This window comes from Melozone crissalis, unplaced genomic scaffold (genome assembly GCF_028551555.1).
Source record: "Melozone crissalis strain CALT ecotype California unplaced genomic scaffold, PUWL_Pcris_2 ptg000027l_1, whole genome shotgun sequence".
Lineage (NCBI taxonomy): Eukaryota > Metazoa > Chordata > Aves > Passeriformes > Passerellidae > Melozone > Melozone crissalis.
Window position 1 is genome coordinate 32,435,149 of NW_026535805.1, and position 26,531 is coordinate 32,461,679.

At 43.0% G+C, this 26,531-nt stretch overlaps 1 protein-coding gene across 1 annotated transcript; it reads right to left on the reverse strand.

Annotated features, from left to right (window-relative positions):
* Positions 1 to 17,779: 17,779 nt before the first annotated feature.
* Positions 17,780 to 25,000, reverse strand: IL22RA2 (interleukin 22 receptor subunit alpha 2). The gene is made up of 7 exons (XM_054279031.1): positions 24,993 to 25,000; positions 23,103 to 23,221; positions 21,949 to 22,099; positions 20,946 to 21,124; positions 19,575 to 19,744; positions 18,952 to 19,129; positions 17,780 to 17,860 (listed from the first exon to the last, which is right to left on the reverse strand). The coding sequence occupies exons 1-6, from the start codon at positions 24,998 to 25,000 to the stop codon at positions 18,974 to 18,976; spliced, it is 783 nt and encodes a 260-aa protein (XP_054135006.1). The 3' UTR covers positions 17,780 to 17,860; positions 18,952 to 18,973.
* Positions 25,001 to 26,531: the final 1,531 nt, after the last annotated feature.

Below are 26,531 nucleotides of genomic sequence, written 5' to 3' on the forward strand. Positions count from 1 at the left end.
CATTTTCTTTGGGAAAAAAACCCAGAAAAGTGAATTACAAGTTACTGAAAGTCTCCAAGTGTTGTTTTTATAGTGGCTGTTTGTCAAAGGATGTTCTGAAGACAAACTAACAGACAGCTTGTCATATACTAAGTTTATAGGGCAACTGTGTGTCTGGTCTTCCTTAGTCTGACCTTTTGCATGACAGCAATAAATCAGTAGCCTTCCATGTCTCTCGTATTTTCCCAAGCTCTTGGGAAAAGGATGATTGAATGGGAAGAATTAGTGCTGCTGCATAGGGTTTAGCATAATGGATAGATCATTAACCTTTTAAGTCTGGTATCCTGGCTTCCAAACTGGCCTACCATGGCTGCTTCAAGGAAGCAAAAATGTCCATACAATAGTAGGGGTGGTTTGTGCAGGCAAGGGGGAAGATTTCTGCAACCAGAGTCATGAGAATGGGTTGCTGTGAGGCCAGGTGGCACTGCAGCCACAGTGGGACAGCGCTGAGTGTTACACAGATCTCAGGAACATACACAGGGACAGTCACATGTATGGCTGTCTCCACACAGCACAGCCAGAGCTGTGGCAGGGTTATGCTGTCCTGTGGTGTCATCTAGACCTGTATCTGAGGTAGCTGAGATGCCTATAGCAGTGTGTCTGCTATAGGGAATAGAAACTCTGTGTGGGCTGCAAGTAGTCAGGTGGTTTGCTTTTTGGGGCATTTTCATTGCTACCTTGCTAAGAGCATCCAAATTAGCTAGTTTCAAGTCAGCCAAGGAGTGGACACCTAACCACTGATGCAGGATCTGCACTCATTTGATGGCAGTTTTTAGTTTATGTGAAAGAGCGTGCGCAATTTGCTGCTCCTCAGCCAAGGACTTTCAGGAGAAAAATACATCACCACCTAAAAGGACAGAGATACCCATACACAGCACTCTGATAGCTGATAATATCAGATACTCCAGTACCATTTCCTTGAGTATCCAGGACACCTTCAAGAACAGGTATAGGAAAACCTATGTGTTACAGGGAGACCTGAAATCTCTTTTGCAGTGGCAGATGAAGACCAGGCATGATACCCTCACTACCTAAAATGTACCTGCTTCCCTGATTTAGGCAACTACATCCTATGCTGGATGTATGATTACAATGGAGTCCTATTAAAGTTGGAATTCAATGTTGATAATAAATAAAATTTCTCATCTCATGTTGGATATTTGGTCTGAAAGATCCTGCTCAAATTTACAGTTTCAATTCCAGTTGATTTGAAGTTACTTCAGCATGTGCTGCAACACTTGAAAAGGTATGTCAGAGGACTCATCTTGACAGGGCTTTCCATGAGAGAAAAGAGCTAAATGTAGAGAAAGCTAGATGGGTGACACATAATCAGATTAACCTCAAACGTACCAGCTAAGCATGTTCTTAATTTCTGGTAATTTTTATGAGCCCACACTGAAAATGTGCATCCATAATGCAGTTCAAAATTATAAAATCTATTTTAAAAAAAGATTTTATGCTCCAGAAGCCTTAATTCATGCCTTAACAAGACCCCACACTGGTCATTATAATGCTTTGTGTGTTGTCTTGCCATCTGCCTACAGAGAGAAGTCACAGTCCCATTACATTATACTGCTGGTACCGTGCTAAAGCATAGGAAAATATCTGAGAAGTTTTCAGCTTGGTTGATGCTGTGATATTTTCTAAAATAATGTCAAAGGTAGCAAGTGTGCCAGTTTGAGCTGACTTACACCTCACATTAACAATGCCATGGAAATCTAATTGTGATACTTTGTACTTGCTCATCTCTTACAGTGTGTTACTGACAAATGGCAGTAGCACAAGAGGTCAGGGCAACAATCTGACTTTAAAGAACAGAGAAAAGCCATAAACTTTACTATGACTGTTACTATGACTGTTTCCAGTCATAGTAACACCTCCTTCCAGCAAATCACATGGGAAAGTGGGGAATTTACAGGTGGACCAAAGCTGGAGTCTGACTGCTGAAGCTGCCTGCTGACCAAGATGATCAAGTATGTAGCCACTTGCTTGGCTGCCTGCATTGTGTGTATGTTCATGAAACTCTGTACAAAACCTCTCAGCATATATTAGGTAGAGATTTCTCCGTTAAGAATTGGCTATTCATGTTTAACCCTGCCCACCAGGTGTTTTACTCTTATTGCCTTCATATGGTTCCCTGAGCTTTGCTGTCATTCCTGAGTGGATATGCTGCCACTTGCCCACTGCCTGACTAATCTCACCTCAGGAAACCTTCTATTTCTGTACTCTTCTCAAGTCATGTCCTTACTGGTCTGGTTTTCCTGCTGTGCAAAAGTTTTTATTAGTTTTATTAACAGAGTAAAAGCAAATTGTTTAAGTAGCAGCAAGCATCACAAACATCTGTATTTCTACCAGTTATCTTCTGCCACTGGCATGTGTACTCACATACACTTGTAGCAGGCTTCACCCTTGGGAAATCAGATTTTCAACTTCTAGATTTGTTTTGTGCTCTGCTGATTTCAGCAGATCAGGTGAGGCATGGGGAGCTAAGCTCGTCCTGTAAACACAAGTGAAAAAAAAATCAGAGTGTAGAGCTAGCTGTATGGTGTTGCAATTTGTTTGAGGGCTCCTGGGGAGTCCCTGAGGGCCCCCTAAGCTGTGTGTTCACTGTGGCAGCAGGCAAGGAGACTCCACACAGCTTCTGAGGGTGCTCATTAGACGAGGGTTTATTGGGGTCCCACCCCTGGGAGCAGCATGGTTCCTGAGGGAAAAGGGGGAAGGGGGAGTGTCCTGGGTTGACTATATGATGCTTTTATCCCCAATCGTCTCATTCTGTTTATGCTGAATAATAAGCATTGCACCTTTAAGACTTGTTCCAGAGAGTGAAAGGGGGAGAGAAGAAGCAGCAGTTTGTTTTCATACACAGCACTCACTCCTCCACATTCCTGCTCCTGACTGTGTTGTCTGCGGATGGACAGGCAGCAGGACAGAGCTCTTCTTTTGCTTTTTAGTTAGTTTTAGCTAGCTGAGGCAAAGAAGTTCCCTGGACTGGTTTTTTTTTCCTTTTTCTTTGGACCTCTTGAAACTGCTCTGGACTGAACACCCAGGGGAGCACCGGCAGCTCACATCTCTGGCCCACCAGGCCAGGCCTGGCCTGTGACATTTCCAGCACCAGAGGGACTGATCAGAGACTGAGTAAGCTGAGCTTCAACCCGGGGTTTTCTCAGTTTGTCATCTCTTTTAGAGTGGCAAGGGGTCTCACTGTTTGATATTGTTTTGGTTTTATTGTTTAATAAACAGTTTTTATCTACCTTTCTCCAAGGAGGTATTTTTTTCCTCCCGGACCAGGTGGGAGGAGGGGCCTATTGGATCTGCTTTTCCCACCGGAGCTCCTTTGGGGGATTCTTCCCCAAATTTGCTCTAAACCTGGACAGGGAGAGAGGGAGAGCCTAGGGAGAAAAGGGCCAAGAGAGGCCATGGTCTCCCTCACACAGCCTAACAGGGAGGTTCAAAGTGGGCACAAAATAAGCCTTGGGCCAATGGGATTACAGATCCATGGTACTGCAGGGGAGGATCACAGGCTTGGAATAAACCGTACCTTCTCGAGGGGTGAGACAGAGCGTATCATTTCAATAAAATATAACTCCACAAAGGCTGACCACTCATGGTTCCACCGTGCCATCAGATCACCACCTGGAGAGGACTTTTGCAGAGTGACTTGGTGCACCTTCTTTCTGGGCCATGATAAATGTCTGAAACATGGAACAACTTTGCAGGACCATGCAGGCCACAGTTATTGAAACAGCAAGGCAGTTAGAAAAGTTCATCCTTCCTAGGTGTCCTGGTTTAGGGCAAATTTGTTAAAGAATCTCCAAAGGGGGCCCCTCCAGAAAGCAAAACCCACACGACCCCTCCCCCCAACCGGTTCGGGAAAAAAATCCTTGGAGAGAGGTGGAAAGAACCTGTTTATTTCAGGCACAGCACCCCCCCACACACAAAATGAACAATACCAGCTGACACCGCTCTGAGAAAGATGACAAAATCAGAAAGTCTCTTTCGGGGGTGGTTGCTCTGTTCTCAGTCCCTCCGGCGCTGGGCAGCTGCTGCAGCCAAACCTTCGGTGTTCCCGGGTCCCAGTCCAGAGCAGGTTTGAGATGGTCACAGGAAGAGGAGAGGAGAAACAGTCCAGGAATGGATGTGGACTGTTTAGCTAGAACTAGCTAATAAGCAGAAGCAAAAGTGAGAGCAGAAAAGCAAGCAAGCAAGCAAGCAAGGCAGCAAGCTGAAAGCAAGAAATGAAAAAGAGCCCTATGTACTTACTGCCTGTCTCTGTGTCCCTGATAAGAGAAACCCAAACAAAACTTCCACTCTTCAGAGCCAGTCTTAAAGGCACAGAACAGGGGATGGGGATACAAGCATCATAACGTCATAATGAATGGGGATACAAGCATCATAACGTCACCCCAGGACACTAGGCAAGAATAAACACGTTCTTGTGGGGAACATGTAATTCAAAAACTGTTGACTTCAGTGGGAGTTAATCTTCTAAATACCCCTACTTTCAGAGTGCCTTAAATACTTTCATGTACTTATGCTTGTAGTATCCATGTGAAACAGGGAGGGGCACTAATCCAGCCTGTAAAGGTATTCAGAGGTACTTGTAAAGATGTACAAGCAATCCCCTTTGAACTAAATGATTGCTAGGATTACACAGAAAGCTTGTGGGCAATTCAGGGAACTGGATTTTGTTTTCTGTGATTTTAGGACCTCAAATACTAGACTGCTGTGATACTGCCTATCACACAAAAATAATTGTCAAAGTAACACATTAGTGCCAAATTTGAACATAAGTCTTCCTTTGCAAGAAAGATAATGGCACAGTTTATATCACAGTCAACACGTTCAGTGGTTAAAGATCAGCTGAGGCTGTAAGTGCCAAGTTATTTTAAGGGGAAATATCTATTCTGGCAAGCTGTGTTTCAAAAGATGCAGGAAGTTACAGAACAGCTGGTTCAGAAACAGAAAGTCAGCCCTAGAATGACTAAAGACCATGCCTTTTTTTTTTTTTATATACTTGGAAGATAACACCAAAATTAACTTAGTTGGTTGGAACGTGGTGCCAATAATGCTAAGGTTGTGATCCCAGCATGGGCCATTCACTTGAGAGGTAGACTTGATGATCCTTGTAGGTCCCTTCCAACTCAGAATATTCTGTGATTCTGTTCTATACTGTTGGGGAAAAAAGGCAGCAAGCTTTTTGAATTTTTATTCCCATTAAAATGTATTCTGTTTTTCAGCAGAAAACGTCAATTAATTTACTTCTCAGGCCTGCAAAAATGTAGACACTTATCCTACAGTTTGAGATGACCTAACCACTGCTATGTCTTGACTTTTTACTCCTGCTGTAATATAAAACCAGATTCCTATTAATGACACTATTACCTATGAAGGCAATGAAATGAAGCAGCAGCACTTTAGACTGTGCTGAACTTTATGTTGCGGTGAAATTAGTTTTGTTATTCCCTGTTACCTTGCACAATACTTGGCATCTCAGGCACAGAGAATTATATAACTAAAGAAGAGCTGTGACTCCTGTAAAAAACCTGCAGTCCACAGAAAACATGCGGGAAATGCCTGCTGTGCCTACAGAGGAAATGTTTCCTAGAAGTGAATTATGTGTGGTATTATTATCTGTAGTATAAAGGATATCTATAGTAAAAGGAATAATTTTTCTCTGGCTGCTAGAACCTCATAATGTTGTTTCACATCCCTACCACTGTCTTGTGTATAAGTCTCTCCACCCTGACATAAATGTTAGTTATCAGAATAAATATAGACACAAATACGAAATGGCTTGAAGTTTACTCACAAGAAAAATAAAAAGCATTGTCTGCAAAATGCTCATCGTACACCAGTGGTGAGAGGGTTTAAATCAGTATTTCTTTATTATACTTACAACTTCCTTGGTCAGAGACAAGGAAGTTGAAAGAAGCTTCTTCACAACTCATTGCTTCTGGTGCTCACATGATATTGTCCTTCCTTGCACTGGTAAACATTTTTGTATTTTATGTTACTGCAGAGACAGGAGAGAGCCACTTCAGCCAACATCTGGTTACCACGGTCCAGTTTTACCCTCCCCCTGTGCTCATGCCACTGCCCACCTCCTGGACGAGTGCATTGGAACACAGCAGGAGTGGCTGCTCCTGGCTGGGCACAGCCCAGCAGGGCCTGGAGCAGCCCCTGGCACACACTGCACTGTTAGCAGCCCGATTGTGGTGACACCCAGCTTTACCTCCCAAGGAGCTGCACAGCTGTCAGCAGTGCAGAGTCTCCTCTCAGACTGTCCCAAAGGCTGCACCTGTAAGGGAGCAGCGGCATCCCTCCAGCATCCATGGACTCCTGATCCTGCAGACAACAGGGATGAGATGAAAGCCCTGCCCTGTCACCTTTCCCCTTCAATAACTTGATGCATGGACAGCTTCAGACTCCCTCCAGCATGCCAGGAAGGCAAAGGCAAGGCACAAAAGCAGCAGTCAGGGTGTGCCAACAGTGCAGATTATAACAAGACAGGCAAGACACAGAAAAATTCCAGTCTGGGATTATGGTAATAAGAAAGAGACTTCTCCCCAGCAATTCAGGCACTTCACTGAAGATTCTGCATTGCACTAAGCACAATGCCTAGAAACCATGTATTACAATACTGAGTGCTGCAATGCTGAATGTTGCAGGACATGGATCCCATTTGGCTCCCTGTCCCATGGAGCCCTGTCAGAAGTGCAGAATTTTGCAGCCATGTGGTGACCAGCAACTCTCTGCAGGAAGCAGACAGGAGAATAAAACAGACCACATCAGAGCATCTTGTGAGTTGCCAAAAGAATACACGTGCTTGAAAACAAGAACAAGATAAGTTGGAAAACAGCTTGTCTTGTTTTTGAAACTTTTTGTTTCTGTCAGCATTTCAAATGTGGCCATTAGATACCATATCCATGATCTTTCCAGAGAAACCTGAAGAAGCAAAAAGCCTTGCTTTCCTCTTGAGCTTCTGCATCTCCACAAAGGTGAAGTCATGGAGAAACAATGTGACAGTCTTCTGGTTTCTTGAAGACTCACACCTTGACGGTACAAGGAAATCTCTGTGGGTGAACTGTGAATTTTTGACCTGATGAAGTTTTCCCATACTGTGGTGTTACATTTTATTTAAATGGTGTGCTCTGTCTCACCCCTCAAAAATGCACGGTTTATTCCAAGCCTGTGATCCTCCCCTGCAGTACCATGGATCTGTAATCCCACTGGCCCAAGGCTTATTCTGCGCCCTCTTTGAACCTCCCTGTTAGGCTGTGTGAGGGAGACCACAGAGTCTCTTTTGGCCCTTTTGTCCCTAGGCTCTCCCTCTCTCCCCCTCCCTCCCTTCTCCCTCAGGTGTGGCAGCCTGCGAGCTGGGACTCTAGAAATGTAACAACAAGACGTGATAGAAGATAGGACAGCCGAGAGTTGTGACAGCCAGGAGCTGTGAGAAACATGGCCTTTGAGCAAGGAGCTGTGTTGAACATGGCCTTTGAGTCATGGGGAAATGTATGTATTGTACTTGAATATCTATATTGTATTTGAATATCTGTTGGTAAAAGAAAAGGGGGAAATATAGTAGGAGTCCTAGTAAAATTTATGTATTGTATAAGTGGCCTTGCCCCAATCCTAGTTGTTCTAAATGGGCTGCAGCTGTGATGTCCTTAATTGGGTGGCAGCTGTGGCTAATGAAGATAACTGGGATAAAAGGGGGGGGGGGGGGGGGGGGGGGGGGAGAGGGGGAGAGGGGGAGAGGGGGAGAGGGGTTGGCTGGTGTTGGCTGGTTAGGCAGAGCCTTGGAGGAGCCCTGATGAAGAAGCAGGAACAACAGAGCTGTGAAGAGCTGTGTGTGAGCAAACCACCCAGAAGGTATGGGATTCTAGAAATATGAATACAACACTCAGGAACCACTCAGTATGAGTTGGATCTCTCTGGCACTAAGACTGATTCTTGGACTCCATAAGCTCCTCTGCTTGAGGAGCTTATTCACTGCCACAGTTCTACAGTTCTGTTAATTCTTTTCTCTGCATGCCCCTTTTTCTCTGAAAATGTCAGGCTTCAGGACACAGCCTGCACCTTTTTTTTTCCTGAAGTATCAGTGATATAGGAAAGATTATTCAACTGAATCATTCATGGATTCTTGGTTTTGGTTGTTGGTTTTTTTTGTTTTTTTTTTTTTTTGTTTGTTTGTTTTTTTTTTAACAGAGAGCTTTCCAATTGGCTGAAAGCTCAGAGGTTGGTGGCCTCCAAATGCATATCTGCAGCTGTGTGGGATGAGGGTTTCCAGCTCTGCTTTCAGACAGGGAAGTATCTCTCCATGCTAAGATGTGTAAATGACTTCACAGCTCCACATACTGTAGTTGGAAATATTGGAAGGATCCAGTGATGATATCTTGTATATTTTCTCAGTTTCCTTGTCCCTGGTCTGGGGCTGAGGACCCCAGACTTCTCTCTGCTCTTCAAGCAGAGGAAAGAGCACAGCATAGCAGCTGGTGGTCACAGCTGTGATTAAGGCATTGCATTACTCCTGTCTTGCCACAACGTGTCAGTGTAATCCCATATATGGTTCAGCCACACTTCTTTTTATAGTTCCTTGGTTTGTTTAGAGAACATTGTCTTGGGATTTGGGATTTAGCTGTTTTCTTTGCAGCTTAAATTTGTTTTCCAATCTGTGAAGTAACAGCTGCATGCACTGACTAGAAATGTATCTCTTCTGAGAAAAGTAATACAGACTTGTTTCAGGAATAAATCCCTCCCTTTTTATACTTTTCTTTTAAAAAGGAGAGTTCAAGTATTCATCAAAGGCTCAGTTCTGAAATGTACTTTTCCATTGGTTTGGCTCCGGCCAAGCTAGGTACATTTATCAATGAAAAATGAAATTGCACCCTATGACTGTGGTTTGTTGTTTTTTTGTTTTTTTTTTTAACTTGGAGTTTTTAAATTGGGATTTTCTTTACAAAGTAATTCTGATTTTTGTATAGTAGTGAAATATTCACATCTGGTGTTCACATTGTCTGAAATAAAAAAATTAAATTAATAACAATTTTCCTGATGTTCTTTTGTGGGTATAACAATTAGCACAATGGCTCTTCATTGTCATCCTGTTCCTGTGTTTAAAAGTAAGGATTTCTGAAGAGTCTGGTCTTCAGACCATGGCTAAAATGCTGTCCCTAATCAAGTGAACAGATGACCTGTATCATTGTGTGAAGTTAGCCTTTGGACTATGAAAGCTGGCTCTGATTTTGGCACAGCCTGTAGCAAGCAGGGAGTCTGTCCCTGCTTCTGCTTCACAGCCTCTCCAAATAGCTGTGATACCACCCCAGACTTCTGGTCATCCACACCCATTATCGCCAGTACCTGCTGAGAGCTTGCCTAAAACCATGAGTGATTTGCTTAGTGAGGGTTAAGTACATAGCCTTCTGAGCCATGACAGTAAATGCAAAATGGCCAAGAGGGAAGAGTAAACCTCTCCCTCTTTTCTCCAGCTTTGCTGCTAGGAAAATGAAAGTAGTTTGGGGGAATTGTTTTCTCCAAATCCCAAGGATGCCCTAGGACTTGAACCCACTGGATCAGCCTCCTTCTCTTGTTGAGTTTGTCCATGCTGCTCTCTAGACAACTGGAGATGCTTTAAGGCTGGAAGGACATAATCTGCAAAAGTCTAGGTAAGTGCCTCAAAACTTCCTTCTACTTAAGGAATATTACATTAATACAGTATGTTTAATAATGTAAGCAGCCAGTTTCACTGCTCTGTTGTGCCTGCTTGTAGTTGCTACGTTCATAATGTGGGTGTAATGTCTTCCAGTGTCCTCTTTTGGCTGCTGTTTGTGTCACTTCAGTCTTCAGCTTGCTCAAGTCTTGAAATTCATTAGAAATACTAGCACTGGTGTTTGGATAGTAAACATGAAACAGATGTTTTTAATCTTGACTGTTTGTGGGAGTACACCATGTTCTGCATTGCTCACCAGCTGAAATGAAGTGCAGGGTGGGAGTTAATACTCAGTTTGCTGCCCCTAAACCTCAGTGAGCTCTTTGGACCCTCATGCTTACACAGCAGAAATTTCCTGGGTGTTTTTTTTCTGTTCTAGCCAGCACAGCAAGGAAACATGGTGTTGTGAAGTGTAGCTTGTGAAACTTGCACCTTGTGAGCAGGAGCAGAGCCCCTGGAGCAGGGAAGAAGCCTAATCCAAGGCAGAGGAGGGAGACTCCTCGTTCTGTTGTCACTGTAATGCTGGTCTGTCAGTCTCTCTTGGTGAAATCACAGGGCCTCTTGTCATTTACAAGAAGCTGAGGGTGACTGGAACAACCTCAGCTCCTGAAGTAAGGCTGGTGAGTGTGCAGAGCAATGTCCTCTTTTTGCCTCCTGCCTCGGATTATGTGGGTATGCTGCACTCCAGGCAGGATTGTTGAATATTGCGTATTGAATTATACTGCCTTCAGAGAAATAGCACCTCACTAAAAGCACTCCCAAAGGTCATTGATTGCAGTATGAGCTCTGACTGGATGTGTTAGGTAAAGATTGATCAGAGCTGTCAAGGACAATTTTCATTCCTGTCCTACTCCAGGAAATTTAAACATGTCATTGGAAATCTCACAGTCTGGAAAATTAAGGACACAAGGGGTTTTTTTCCCACAGAGAAGAGAATATTATTTTATTTTTTTCACTCAAAAAACAAAATGCTGTCAATGATATTTTAATAAGTGGTATTTTTTCCTCTCAGCAAAATTCCAGTTTTTCATTAGAAATATTTTTCTGGAAGGGTTTCTGTTGATACTCTCCACATGCAGGGCAGAGGCTTATAGAAAATCAGCTGAAGCTTCTATGCTCTTCAGTTTGCTGAAGCCCCTGTTTGGCTTATTTCCACACCTTACACCATAACATAACTGGCTATCCTTGGACCTTGAGAGGCTGTGTTTCTTGCCACAGGTCATCAGGTGTTGGTAACACCAATGCATGGCTCTTCTCTTTGGTCAGATTGATGGCTTCACTCTGAAATGTTCCTTTTCCTACTTCATCTGGAAGTAGTAGAATCTTTTTTTGTTGTAATGGTCAGTCATGGTAAAAAACATGAACAACATAACGTTCTTTTGGATGACTGATGGTAACTTGAGTTGGTTCTTTCAGCTGTCTTTAATATACAGCAGGTATAATAATTAGGGGAAGTCCTAGCAGGCTTTCCTCCAAGGCATGACAAACACTGTGTTTGCACTGAAAGGATCACACAGCTGCAGTAGCCCTTGCTTGTTTGTGCCTCTGGTTCTTTTTTGAGGTCATGGCACAGCTTGTAGAGCAAGGAGGCCTGTGACTGGAACATTCAGAGTAACTCATCTCACTACATCTCCCAGATGGATTTCCTAGTTCTGGGCATGTCCTGCTCAGCATTTCCCACTGCTTGGGCTTGACCCCAGCCTCTTGTGGTTTAAAATCTTAGGCACTCAAAGTACATTGCACTTTATGTCACTGTGTCTCCTGTTAGTTCAGGGAATCTGTCTTTCTGTAGCAAACACCAGTGAGGAACAAATTGGCAAGAAATAATGTCCTTGTGTGCTCGGGGATGGCACAGTGATACATCTTGTGCAGCTGAGAGAATTTTACTACTTATTTAGTAAGTTTCTGCACTTTAGGCATAAATTTTCATGAATGGAGAAATATTTCATTGAGCTTCAAGAAAGTATTCAGAATGAATGTAATAAAAAGTACAAACTGGGAACTCAGTTTCTGAAGTCTCCTCGCGTTCATTTTCCAGAGTTTCACTCATCCTACTCCATTTTCCACAAGATATTCCAGTTCAAATTTAAAAGTGATCATTCAAATATAAATGTAATTATTCAAAGGCAAAGAGAAGGTCCTTGGCACTAGAAAGGCTACTGTGCCCAAGGTACCCTGCAACTCCAGTGTACATATCAGCATCATCTCATCTGTTTTTCATCCCCATAACCAGGTTTTCTCCTCAGATTTCTTATTGTAACCCTACAAATCAAATACACATGACTTCAGGGTCCAGCCTATACCTGGTAAATATCCCATTAGTACATTACAGTAGTATTTCAGTGACTGGAGTAGAGCTTCAGTCACCCAGGCACAGATGTTGTGTGCATGACTTCAGCTGCCACCCCCAGGACATGGGGATCTCCTGCAGATCCCTCACTGTATCTGCCAACCACACAGGAATTCCTCTCTCTGGCTTTAGAAATCTTCTCTCTAGTGGCTTTTCTCCCTCCAAGGTTGCTGCTGAAATAGCTAAAGTGGTCTCTCTGATCAGAACACATCCATGTTGTGACCTTACAGGTATATCTTCTCCTTGACTATGGACACACATGAAAGAGTTTTGCTCCATAGAAGTACAGGTCTCCTTTTCAATGGCAGAAACTGCTTAATGTCTGTGTCATTCATCAAATTACTTTGCTCCTATTTTGTATGCTTATTGAAACACACATTTCTGCTCTAATGCTGCTTCCCAGCCCCTGCCTAGGTGCACTTTGTCTTATTTCCTTTTCTGTCTTTTCCAGCAGTTTCTTCTCCAGGTTTGTGTCTCTGAGTCTCATTCCACCCAGGATATGATTTCACAGACCCTCTGGAAGTGTTTAGGTTTGATTTAACACAGACAATGCTATTTTTCTTTTTGCTGATATCTTTTAGGAGCTTTATTCTTCCAAATATAATAATTTATATTAAGAAGTTAGCCTAGAAATAAGACCTTAGCCCTGTAAAAATCATGTTCTTGTCAGCTATTCAACAAACCCAGTGTCACCTAACAAGCAATGTTAAAAATACTCCCCTGTTGTAAAAAATGAAAAACAAGATCTTTCTTGGAAAATTGTATGATTTGTGATTTCCTACACCCAAAAAAGAAAAAAAAAAAGTATTAAAAAGACATTACCTGAAATAAATAAATTAAATCAACAACAATTTTCCTGGTGCTCTTTTGTAGATATAACAATTAGCACAATGGCTCTTCATTGTCATCCTGTTCCTGTGTTTAAAAGTAGGGACGTTTCTGAAGAGTCTGGTCCTCAGTGTGATACTTCTGGGCTGCATTTTTTCATTATTAAGGATCAGGGCCCTGATGCCTTCAAAAAGAGCAAACTGTTTAAAAATTTAAAACTGTCTTCAGTATTTACCTCAGATCATGGAACTTTTCCAGATATTTCTTTCCTTGTAAGCATCAGGGCTCAAGCTTCCTATTTTTCCACCTCCTAAGCCAAAATTCTGGTAGCAATGACTCCTTTAACTGGGTTTTCAGTGGAATAAACATGTAACACAATGAAACAACCAGTGACTTCATAATTTGGGGAATTACATTTAAAAGGGATTTTTTTTTTTCCTTTGGAAACCTTTTACAAAAGATTCTGAAAACAAGTTGCAAAGGAGACTGTAACTTTCCTGATCGTGAACATCAGTGTCATTTGTTTCCCTTCTCTCCAGAAAGTACCCTTGTTTTGTGTCCTATGTCCTTTGTCACAGGAACTACTTTTCAGGAGTTTGAGATTTCTTTTTTTTTTTCTTTTTTTTTCTTTTTTTTTTACAGACAGGTTTTACAGATGAGTATCCTTGTAGCAAACATTGGAATCCAGAGAACAGAGAAATCCCCACCTATTTGTGATTAATTCCCTGCAGTCTGGAATAGTTCCTAATGTCTAACAGATCTGTGGCAAAAGCCAAATGTCATTTCACAACAGAGCCCCGCCCTGGGCCACAAAGTGGTTCTCAGCTGAGATCAAGTTTGTAAGCCCCAGGTCCACATTCCACATCTGATTAAAGCAGATACATGGGAGGTGTGAATGGGACTGGCCAGATGCTGCACCATATGATAAACACCAAGGGCCATGGCACCCTATAAAACTGGCCATTTATATGGTACAGCTGGCTGTGCATAATCTTCTCCTGATTTATAAGGCTGGAGCATCTGGTTCATTGCTGCTGCTCTGTCAGCTTTTCTGGAGGCCTGTTCTTGAATTTCTGGTGGCTGAATATTGCTCTTCTGAGTGCCAGTGGAATGGGAAGTTAAATCCATTTGTAGCAGGAGATCAGCTCTTATTCTCTCTGGCAAATCAGATATGTTCAAACAAAGTCATGAAAGACAGAAGGGTAAGCCCTCGTGGGATGGGTTCCACTTCACAACAAAATCCTCAACTGCAAACTCTAAAAGAATAATATCTATTTCTCATTGGAGGACCTTCAGATGAGGCCTGTGACAGGCTGTGGCCATCACTGCAGACATCCCTTAGCAATGTGGCCGGTGAGAGTTCACAGAATTGGTCTCAAGTCCTGCTTTTGTTACTGCTTGATCTTTCCCTCCCAGTGCCATGGCCCTAGAAGTCAGCATTTCTCTCTTTCCTGAAACAGAAGTTGGCACTTGGCACTTGGTTAGAAAATACCTATTGTGTAAGTGACTAAAAAAACAAGAGACAAGTGTTCTCAGCTGGGTCTTGAAAACTTTTTGCAAGGAGGAGCCAAACCAACAATGTGAAAGCATCCTGAACTGAGTGGTGTGCACATGCACAGCCCCCTGTGCTGCTGTGTGCCAGCTTGGGCAGTTCCAGAGGCGTGGACCCACAGCAGATGGTTTGCCTGTGCCAGGAGGAGAAAGAGAAAGGAGGGCTAGAACTCATTCTTCCAGGTATTTCCAAACTGATCTGTCAGCAGGAAAGTCCCAGTTACAGTTAAGAGAACTCTTTCTCCATTCCACCCTTGTGGAGTGGTAAACAGCAGTGCAGCATGCAGTCTAAGGCACAATAAGCTGGTTTTTGAAGTTACAGCATTACCAAGTCTATCTAGAAGCTGTGAGTGCAGATCACTCAGCCTTAGGGGGGGAAAAAATACAGCACCAGTCATTCTATCAAACCCTTCTCCAGTAAAATTACATATCAGAGCAGCACTGAAAGAAAATTTACATTTCAAAGGGAAAGGGAAAATGTGCTTTTGCAGAACATCATGGGGTTGGCAGTAATAAATCATGGTACTGTCAGAATGGAAGTGGGTTCCTGCAACTCTTGCACTGCTTTCTGTAACCTCTGTTGTTGCTGAGGAAGTGAAATTTGGTTAGCCCACAACTTAGCACACAACTGTGTGCAAGACTTCTTCAGATCTTTTATTGCTTTTCCCAGCATTCATGCTTCACATTTTTCATAATTTTATCAAATTGAGAAAATTTCAGGTTTCAAATATCTTCACAGACCCTTAACATGGCAGCTGCTCTATTTCTAGCTAGGTCTGGATGCTTCAGGTACACGCCTATGGCTCTGCCTCTTCTTTTCTCTCTCTCTCTCTCTCTCTTTTTTTTTTTTTTTTTTTAATGTTCTCCATAAAACAAACAACTTCTCTGTAAAAGCTTTATCCTCTGCATCAGACATAGGTACAGTATCTGGAATTGTCAGAATCTGTTCTCTGATAAAGCTTTATCTTTGTTTAATGATGGCGACATGAGCTGCCTGCCCTAAGGAAGTAAATGAATTTCAGAAAGAACTTCAATTACTACAGATACTGTTTTCAGGCTGTGATAACCCACTGCTGAAATGCCAGATAGACTATTTCTTAATTGTTTGCCTGGACAGTTTTTCTGGCCAGTGCAAGGCAGCAGGATCTCACACTTGTCTTGGCACCAGGTGTTGCACAGCGATTTAAAGGCTTGATTCTCAAAAATATCTCACCTAAGTAAAGAAACTATGGGATATGAGTGGGCAAAGCAACTGGAAGAACTGAGAGAGGAGCAAAAAGGGAAATGTGGTGAAAGAAACCTGTGGTTTTATGGACTAGATGTGGGGATATGGCTGGATGTCTGCAAACCTAGTTGTTCAAAGATATCATGTATTATAATCAGGTGTGGAAATATTTATTGTGTAACAACCTCTTTCATTCTGTTAAATGCAAGAGTGACCAGCATTAACTTCCTTAAACACAGCCTCTTCCCAAATGCCTACTGCCATCATCCTGAAGCAGCTCTCAGCTCTGATGCCGCCAGGGGAGGTGCTAGTGACAGACCATGAAAAATGCTTTGAATTTGGCTTCAGAGAACGCAATGTCTGTTACCTTAACTGAATTTATCCACCTTTGTGTACTTGAATTAAGGGAAAAGTGGATAATAATAATGTAGCTGGGACCTCCATTTTTCCCATGGCTTTCTTTGCCCTTTTATGTCTGTGCCACTCTCACCTCCTCTAATTTAATCTGCAATTACAGAACATAGTTAAGTACCAAGATTCTCATTATTTACAGACCTTGCAGATCTGCAAAAGCTATTTCACCTCTCCCTCCTGGCGTGGCTTAGTGAGTCGCTACCCAGACCTTGCCCAAGCAATTTTTTCCCTTGTATGATTAAGGGCTAAAATAATCAGAAATCCCAGATAATGGTCAGCATTCAGTCACCATTTATTGTGAAATGGCTTAAATAGAGGTCACAGAATACAGAATTAGGTCTGAAGGGGACCTCTGGAAATCATGAAGTCCATCCCCTCTGTCCCGGCAGGGCTACCTAGAGGTGACACAGGAACGTGTCCAAGTGGGTTAGAATGTCTCCAGAGAGGAAAACTCCATTACCTCCTTGGGCAGCCTGTTCCAGTGCTCTGCCACCCTCAATGTAAGGAAGCTTGCCCTCCTGCTGAGGTGAAAGTTCTTGTATTTTAGCCTATGGCCTTTGCTCCTCATCCTGTCACTGGGCACCACTGACAACAATCTGGCACCATCCTCTGGGCACCCACCTTTGAGATATTTACATGCATTAATGAGATCCCTTCTGTCTTCTCTCCTCTAAACTATCAGACTCAACCCCCACAGATACTTCTTACAAAAGAGATGCTCCAGAGCCCCCATCATCTTTGTGGTTCCCCACTGGGCCCTCTCCGGTCACATCTTGTCTTTCTTGTACTGAGGAGCCCAGAAGTGGACACAGCACTCCAGGTGTGCCCTCCCGAGGTCAGGACCTTCTCCCTTGACCTGCTGGCCACACTATTCCCAATGCACCTCAGGATCCACTGGCCCTGCTGGCCACAAGGGCAGTGCCAGCTCATGGGCATCCACCAACACTCCCAGGTTCTTCTCTGCCAAGCTGCTCTCCAGGAGGTCAGTCTCCAGCCTGTGCTGGCACTTGGGGTTATTCCTCCTCGTCTGCAGGGCCCTACACTTGGCCTTGCTGAACTTCATTCAGTTTCTCTCCACCCAATTTTCCAGCCTATCAGGGTCCCACTGAAAGACAGCACAGCCTTCTGGTTTATCAGCCACTCCCCACAGTTCTGTTTCAAACTTGCTGAGGGTCTCTTTCCTTCAACTGTCTTTCACTGAATGGAAGAGAGGATTTTTCCTGTTTTAGTTCACATTAATCCCTGACTAATCACATACTGGTTTCACTGTCAGAAATATTGTGTTGAGGGTCCTACAAAGACACTCTGAGCATGGAGTTACTCCTGCATTGCACATTTCTTATTTTAAAGGAAGGACACCTTTTTAATTTTCAGTTGTGATCATGTAGAAAACATAAAATATCTGAAACTTCTATTTCATAGATAGTATTTTAATTTCAAGATGTAAAACACAAAACCCCTAGAAGCAATCTTAAGGATACTTCCACAAAGACATTTTTAATGGTTTCATTTTTATATTGAAAGTCTGTTACCTAGGAAAATGCAAATATATACCATCATGAATTGTAATATGGGACATACAAAGACTCCTTCATGTAGCATAAAAGGATTGTGATCAAATAATCAAATAATTTAATGCAGCAAAGGTTAGTTTAAAAAGTATCCAAGTATGTATTCCAGACATAGACAGCAGATGTTGATTTACAGCTGGACCTGTGATGGAAGGCATCTTCTGCCATTATCCCTGTAATGGGGAAAAGAAAGAGAATTGCTGCTGGCATGTGCATTTAAGCTTGGTGGTATTAAACTGAACTGACATTCAACACATGCCCTTCACCTGCATCTGTCCTGTCCCTCTGCAAGTTGTTTGGAAGTCCAGCTCTAACCAGCTCTTTACAGTACAGGGCAGGCAAGGAAAAAATGCAGGAAAGTCCCCTAGGAAGTGACTCCCTCCTTAGCCTAAACCCACTGACCAAAACTCGAGAGACACCAATGATATGCTCATATTATGCAGAAGAAAGGAGAACTTCTATGGTTTTAGGGTACAGAACTGAGAACAGAAGCCCAAGTTAAAACTGATACTTTTCCAGTTTTCCTCTGTTACCCCAAATCTGAGCTTGGTAAGGCCAATTCCAATGAAGTCAAGTTTGGGTTAGGTCTTTGTACTCTCTGTGCCTTTGTACCTGCAAGGCAGGATTGATAGCAAATCTTTTGGCTAGGGATATGACATGTGACAATAGCCTAGTGATTGATGTAAGTAAAAAAACCAGATTTTTCATATCAGCTAGTGGAGATAATTCTTGCATTTTGGCCCGTGGGAACTCATGACATTTGATAACTGATTTCTTTTTAGAAACACTACACTGAAGAGTGTCCATGAAAAGGGGAGAGGCTCATTTTAGTTATTCCATCATATCAATTCCTGAGCAGAAAAGGCTGGCAGAGCCTATAGGAGAATTGCATGTTAATAAAGTTGGAGGTCACTCATTTTTCTAGTTAATTATTACTTGACAGAAATGCATTTATGAAAGCCATACTACGTATAACTATTTAACTATAGTATGTACAGCTACTTAAAGCAAGGGAAGAAGCAGATATTTCTGAGGCCAGTGCCAGCATGCAAATAATTATCTATCCCATTCCTATAATCATCTTGGCCTTATCATTCTTACCTGGTGTGCATCTGAGATTATGTAAGTATTCCAGCTAATATTGTCATGTGGGATGGCAGTTTCTATGCCACACTTTTTTCTCTACTTTTGGAGAATACCTGTCTTTGGTGAGAGGAAAGATCTTGACTTCCAGAGTCATCTCCAGTTTCAGACAGTGACTTACCTGTCTCAGAGGTGCAGCCCTGTCACTGCAGCACGGTACATTGCCTGCTGCTGTAGGCGCTGCTGTGGTCCAGCATTGGCATGTACATTTTAGCCACGATGCAGTAGCTGACTCCAGGCCTCAAATCTTCTATTTTAATAACCTTGTCTTTCCCTTCATACACCAGGACCCTGTGTTGCTTCATACAGAGAAAGAAGAGCCAGTCAAGCACATTTCCCTAGCAAGTGTGTCTGAGAGTAAAGTTCAATGAGAACAGAGGATGCAGAACAGCACATGAACTTACACAAACTCAGCAGCATTAATAACTTATTTATGCTTTTAAAATAAAATTCCCTTCCCCCTCCCCCCCCCCCCCCCCCCCCAGATTTCTCTCCAGTACCAATTTTCTAAACTAGGTAATGGATTATGAAGTATTAAGTTGATGGAAAATAATACAGGCAGGAATTACAAATCAATTAAATCAAATTCAATTCCTGAAAAATAAGCCTACTTGGTTTTCAAACATTTGCACAGTCATTGCTGTTCTCACAATCCCAGAAGACTCAACAGCAAAACAAATATGGTGTGCCCACACTTTTCTGGCTATTCAATGGTAAAGAGTTCATATCTGAATATACTCTTACCTCATCTAGCAAGTTGTTAATTATGAAGACTTGATACAGCAGATCATAATAGTTTGTCATTGGTATTTTGCTGCCTCTCTTCCTTCTATAAGGAGAACGTGGAGCCTGGAGTTTTACTGTTATGGATTTGTTGCTATGAACCACAGTGACCATTGGAGGTCCTATCATAGCTATGGAAAAAAACCCAAAGCTATAAACACAATTATAGGTTATGAATAATATTTCCAAGAATGCAATTTGTATCCTTTCAACAAATGCTCATGTTACCAACAGTATATTATGGTGTACTTACTCCTCAAGTGACACTTTGTAAATTCTTGCTTCTTGGTGTTTATTGGGTTTGGTTATTGTTATTTTGGATGTGACATTTCCTGTGTTTGTAAATCTATCTTTGAGACAAACTTTTTGAAATTCCTTAGAGCCGATGTTGCTATGTGCTGACTGGTCAAGAAAAATTCCAAAATTGCCCTGATTTTCTTTTTCCCTCATATTTGTCTTTGTGCTTTCTGCACAAAACATCCATTTAAACCATTTCAGCTGTGCCAAGGATGCAGTTTATGTCATCACTTTCAAATATTTTGGAATCAGCTTGGTTAAACACAGCTAAGGCTTGAAGCCAGTGCCTGCATAGATGTGTGTGCAGCACCAGCAGTGTGGGGACACGGGGCAGCAGCTGCCACACTAATCCCTCCAAGAGGAGGAGGAGGTGGCGCAGGGCAAGATGTTCTGGTTTTGCTGCAAGGTACTTCATATCAAAGCTTGTGGTTTCATCTGTGCAGGAGGCTCAAGGTAATTTGCACTTTGGGGTTGTGGAGTGACCCACGCTGGCAATTTGATTTTGCATTGGCCAGTGAGGGAAAACAGGTTAATTCATGGTGAACTTACTGGTAGGTAGACTGCTATTGTTCATTGTGGGCAGTCCTCCATTTCTAACATACTGTGGCACTGTAATGACAGTGCTAACCAAAAGCTTTGCACGTGTCCTTTCTATGTCCTTTCCTGCAGTCGGGATAGCACATAAAGGTGACAAGAATAGTGGCCACACACCACACAGCTCTGTTCTCTCTTCTCCCCACAAAGAAAAAATACTTCCTTTTTTATTGTCTTGAGTCCTGTCTTTCCAGCAGCTCCAAAAATGCCTGAAAATTATTTGTGTACTTCCATGCCCAGAGGAAGAGATTGAATTAAAGGGATTTTTTGATCTTCTAATTACTGGTAAATGGCTATTTAGCCATAATCGCTATTACTCACTTCTTTACACACAGCTTTGTGGCTAGAAAAGGATAACTCATGTTTGCAAGTTGTGAGCAGCAATGATGTGTTCCATGCCATGGAAGACCAAACTCCTTCCAGGAAAGTGTTTGCACTTACTTTCTCTCCAAGGAGTGAATCTGCAGCTGAGGCTCCAGCTGGAGTAGACACCAGCCAGGGCTGCCCTCACTCTGCTGTAGTAAGGCTCCTGGATGTCAGAGGTCTCATGTGTTAGGTCACAGACATGGCTTGAAATCCCCCAGCACTCGTCTTTGTTTTGCCATGTGCTCTGCCCATACCTGTGGAGAAAGAGGAGGAAGGGTGTAAACTTTAGGGATCACTGCCTGTGCCCATGCAGATTCTCAGCCATCTGTTTTATTCTTTTGGCGCTGACAAGCATCCTGCCATTATCCTGCCTGGAAATTAACTGCCTTCAGTTTGATAACAGGGAAGGTTGATTTCATGGGTGTTTGGGAGCTACAGGTTTCTGTCTTTTCTGAAAGAAATCTAAAGCAGAGACAGGGTCACCAGCCCTGTCAGAAGCCGTCTCTTAGCTGCCCCATGGGAGAGGTGGGCAAGCTGTGGCTCAGCCAGTGTGCTCACTGGTGGGCAGAATGCTGGATTTCACTAAACTGTTCCTCAAGGGCAATAATCATTTCAGGCACTCACCAGTGTGCCAGGGGTGGGAGCAGACCCTGGAGACCAGCCCCTAATGTTGCCTCAATCTTTCCATGCAAGACAGTGAGACCTTTCCACCCTGAGACTGTGGGCAAGGTAGGCCACTGAGATACATTTAATGTTCTATTACAGAATAACTTGGCCTACCCAGACCTGCTTGAGGCAGGTGGCTGGACCCAGTGGCTTTCAGAGGTCCCCTGCAAACTACATTTTCCATCAAATCCTTGGTGCAATGAGGGTGCAGAGCGTAGTGCTGGAGGTGCTTACTCCTTGCCTTGCGCTGCTTGACTGCACCTTACAGGATTGGTAGTGCAGAAACCACTGAGAGCTGGCAGCCAAGCAGGACATGGCTGCTGCCCAGGAATGAGAACCTCCTGACACCTGAGAAGTCATTTTATGCCCAGCAGGGCTGAGCCCCAGCCCAGTGGGAGGCACTAGTACTTACACTTTGTACTGCACAAAGTAGAGCACATCTCTGGCCTCTCTGGCCCACCCAGGCTGCCAATGCAAAGTGGTGTTGAAATTTAACGAATGGAACTCTACCTTCTGTGGCTTAATCGAATCTTGCAGGTCTTGGTTTCCCAAAACTAAAAGCGCTGCAGATAAGAAGGAATGATAACATAAGGGGTTTGTCACAGACACGTTCCTCCATGCTGGAATCAGAGGGTATTGCTACAGACCATGTTGCTTCATGACTAGCAGACCACAGGGAAATTAAATATCCTGGATCTCACATTCTAAACTTTCCAAGTCATGAAGTCAAGCAGTTGCAAAAGAAACACATTTAGAACTATGAAAGGAATACTTTTATGTGGTCTGAGTGTTTGAGGTGGGAGTTTTTGCTGTTTGTTTTGGGTTTGTTTGTTCATTCATTGTTGTTTTGTTTTTCTTTTTTTTTTTCTTTTATGTTGGTTTATTGGTATATTTTTCCTTAGTGAGTTTGCTGCTGTGAAAGATACCTGATGATCACCTCAGGAAACAAACCCTTCAGATCTCTTCACAGAGTCTGCAGTGAGCATCCCCATCAATACTTAAAAGTCAAGTGCTCTTTCCTGCTTTACTCCACAGCTCAGCTTTAACCTGAAGAGATTATAGCTCTTTTAACTGTTACCATAGTCGTGTTTACCAGCTCCTGCCTAATAAACAACCACCTGAAATTCACTTTTCTTGTCTGTAGCACTGGAAAAGCTGTCTGACAGTTTTCAAGGTCATCTATTTTCAAGCTGCTATATTACTTATAACAGGTTCAGTTAACAACCTCTCTGAATCATTCAAACCCTAATATTTTTGTGGGTTTTGCAACCCAGATGACAGCAGCTTTTAACCTGGCAGAGCACAGAATCAGATAAGACTTGTCCTGGCTGAACTAAAACTGGTAATACAGCCATGAAAAAATCTAACGGCTAACACATTCATTTTATCTGCATTTCAGAACCTGGAATGATAAAATAACAAACTAATTTGAAAGTGACTAGCTTTTGAAACCCACCAAAAGATACAGAGATTTCTTGACTCATCCAAAAAATTCAATAACAAGCCCTGTCCTCCCACTCCCCCTTCCCTTCCCACATAGGAAAATAGCAAAAAGCCCTTACTTACAAGTTGTCTCATCCTGAAGCAGGTGCATCAGTAAGCAGAGGAAGGAAAGCATGATCCTCCTCATGCTTAGGAGAGCAGCTCCATGACAGAAAAGCACCTCTCTTCCTCTTGGGCATGTCCTATGAGGAAGTAATTGTTAAGCACTCCAGAGTTCCCCTTATTTTCAGTGGTTTCCAAATTCCCCGGTTTGGCTTTGGTTTAATTTAACTGCAAAACATATGAGTAGCTCTAAATTAAACATGAGCAGTTGTTCTTTCTTGGCAGCTGTGGTCATGCAGAGTTTGGAACTAATTATGAACCAAGCCATTATGAAAAAGGTCCTTTTTTTAACACACTAATTCCCAGATGATGTCTGCCAAAATTTCTTTACCCCATAAATTTATCACAGAAGTTTTCTTGCTTGCCATGCTAAGATTTTTAATATATTATTTATTTATTTATATTTATTTATTTACTTTCAGCTCACTAGTTACTCAGAGCTGAAGAACACAAGAAATTTTGCTCTGAAGATATAAAAGACCTACCCATGGGATGCGCTTTGGGTTTGATGTACTGCCTCTGGGCCAAAAGCAAGAGCTGGAATTTGCAGGTGTGCTGGTGGCAGGACATCGTCTAGGGGGCTGTCACTGGAGGAATGAGGGGCTGTGAAATCACTTCTGGCTGTTGAACAGCATGTTCATCCCATGCTGGCTGCGGGGGAGATGCTGGGATGCTGGGGAAATTGCAGGACTGACAGCCTCCAGACTGGAATTAGGAAGATAAGCCCAGCCCACAGGGCAAAGTGCCACTCTAGATTGGACTTTCAGACTGCTGGGAATCGTATGCCCCAACTGGTGCAGGTGTGCTGCACACTGCCTGCACAAATATTGGCATTTGTCGGTGTTATCCTCTGCATCCTGCCTGCCCAACGTGTCCGACCCTACAAGCTTGACCCCAGGGCTGGGGATGCTGGGGCTCTCCGTTGAAAAAAATCTCACTTTGTTCTTGCAAATGCTTTAATGCAGTCTGCCAGGTGGGAGAGGAGTTTTGTGCTCCTGGGATGTGTGGAAAGCTCAGACAATTCTGTTGCTGGTGGGGAACGCTGTGCTGCTGCCTAGGCTTGCCCCTCTCTCTTCCCTCCCCGAAAGCTCCCCGATGCTGACACCCACTGGTACCTCAGTGCTCATGCACTAGTGCAACTAAGCACAAGTCAGGATGCTTTCTCTTTCTGCAAACTCATGATGATAAGCAGGAGGAGAAAAATGCTAATTTTGTAAGACTTAGTGCAGCCCTGCATAAGCTTTCACAAAAGGAGTAATGGATGTGAAGACTACCTGTCTACTAACAAATAATTGCCATGAAATCATCTTTGCTTTGGGAAAACGTGGAAACAGACGACTTGTCAGGTCAGAAAAAGTGCAAGTTCTGGTTCAAAAGAACTTATTTAAAGGCCACCAGTTATATTGAACAAACTGAACAACATCTAGTCAAGAAGCTGATTTTGGTCAGATAGATAGATGAGCACAGGGTCTCAGTTCAGCTGATCACTCATATCTCATTATACTAGCACCAAACCTGCCCCATATATAGTAGAATGCTAACTGTGTAGCTTTGAATAATGAATTAGTCAAACCAATTAAGGGAATTAAAGAACTGAGAAAAAATGAAGAAGAAAAACCCCACCAAAATGCAGGCAGAAGTCAGAAATTCTATCTCCAGCTGCAAATTTTTTTAAAAAATTAATAGTTTATTTACTTTAAATAGTTCCCCACGCCAAATTCAATTAGTATTTCATCATGTTATATGAGCTCAAGTACGGGAATAGGGAACTTTTACAAACCAATCACTAGACTGAAAAGTCATCAGCGTTTAGTCACAGGTCATGTATTTATTTACTTGAATTGTACACACCTTCCCATATCCCGAGAAGCAGCCCATTGCCAGGAGCTGAAGTGTGGACCTTTGTCAAAGTTCCTTTTGATGGTGGCTCCTCCTAGGAGAGCAGAGCTGAGGGCCAGCCTGCCAGCACCAGCGGGTTTTGCTCGGAAAAGGCTGCTGTGTGCTGTGGTGAGAGAAATGCCTGTCACATGGGTGCTGGAAAACACCCAGCGTTTCCTGCGCACGGCACTGCGATAGCGCTTTATCGGCAGCTGGGCTGTGCTCTGCGCATACCGCTGACTCCTCACACACTTTCTGCTGTCACTGGAACAGCCGCTGTGGCAATAGCCGCCTATTGGCACCTGTGCTGGTCATCGGCCTCGGTCGCCGCTTCAGGGCTTTGTGGGGTACAAATCAGCACAGCCACAAGGAGCAGCTGCACACACACACACACGTGTGCAGACATGTACACGTATGTCTGGAGTCTCACAGAATACCTATATAGTGTATATACAGTGTATTTGCAGTGTATACAGCACATTTCAAAATGTACACTATCAAGCAACACAGGATGATGCACGCTGCAATGCTGTTTAAAATATGAGAACTGCTATAAACAATATTAAGGCTACTCTGAACAGTGCTTTATGAAGAAATGGAAAGTTGAAGTGTATTACTTAGCCCAGGAGAATCCACATAAGTAGTTATGCGGCTAGCTCATCCTAGCTTACGCTGCAGCATCTTTCTGATCCAAACCATTGTGAAACAGCAGAACTGATATTTTTGTGACCCAACATAAAAAACCATGGGTATGAGAATTTTTTCCATTGCTGGACTAGAAACCTCTCTGAATGCTGTGTAAACAGCTTGCTTTCTCTTGAGGACGCATTATTGCTACACAGAGGTAAAAGTCAAGTATTTTTGCTGAAAACTGCTTAACTCATTTCATTTGAAAGGACCACCTCCTTGTTACTCTTTTTTATTCTTGTGCCCTTGAAAGAGTTGCTTCCCATACATAAGAGGGGGAAATGTAACCCTGAAACTGCTACTGCAGCACAACCTTTGGTTTTTCAGATGCCATTTATACATTTGTAGTGGATGTGAGGGTGGGTTTTGCTTACATGCCTGAGGATGTGGGAGGATGAAGAAAGCATACCCAAAACATACAGGGAATACTTCTAGTAACTGCCAGAGGCAAGGCAATTCTCTCTCATGTGTGGCATTTCACACAAAAATTAAAAAATGTGAGTGGTTCATGTTACTCCAAAGACTATTCGCAATTGGAGTCACAGTTTTCAGTCTTTTCTAAACAGCCAGTGTGGACTCAGAGGAAAACCTGTCTTGGGAGGGGACTCTGGAGGTCATCTTGTCCAGCCTCGGCACAGGGATAGTGACAATTTTATCCCACAGTTAGCCACCTTTAACATGAATTTCCCCTGCAAATCCTAGTGGGATTCCTCTGCTGCAATTTATGACAGATGCTTTCTGTGCTTTTACTTCAGATAAAAGTCTGCCATTTCTGCAGATGCTACAGTTTGCTGTAGTTGGCAATGAGATTTCTCCCGAGTGCCA

Bases quoted from the DNA above. Each gene is read 5' to 3' on its own strand.
- IL22RA2 (XM_054279031.1), bottom strand. The intron at 22,100-23,102 runs GTAAGTAAGGGC...TCTTATCTGCAG, and splicing joins GCTTCAGGATGAGACAACTT to CGCTTTTAGTTTTGGGAAAC. The intron at 19,130-19,574 runs GTAAGAGTATAT...CTCTGTATGAAG, and splicing joins TTAACAACTTGCTAGATGAG to CAACACAGGGTCCTGGTGTA.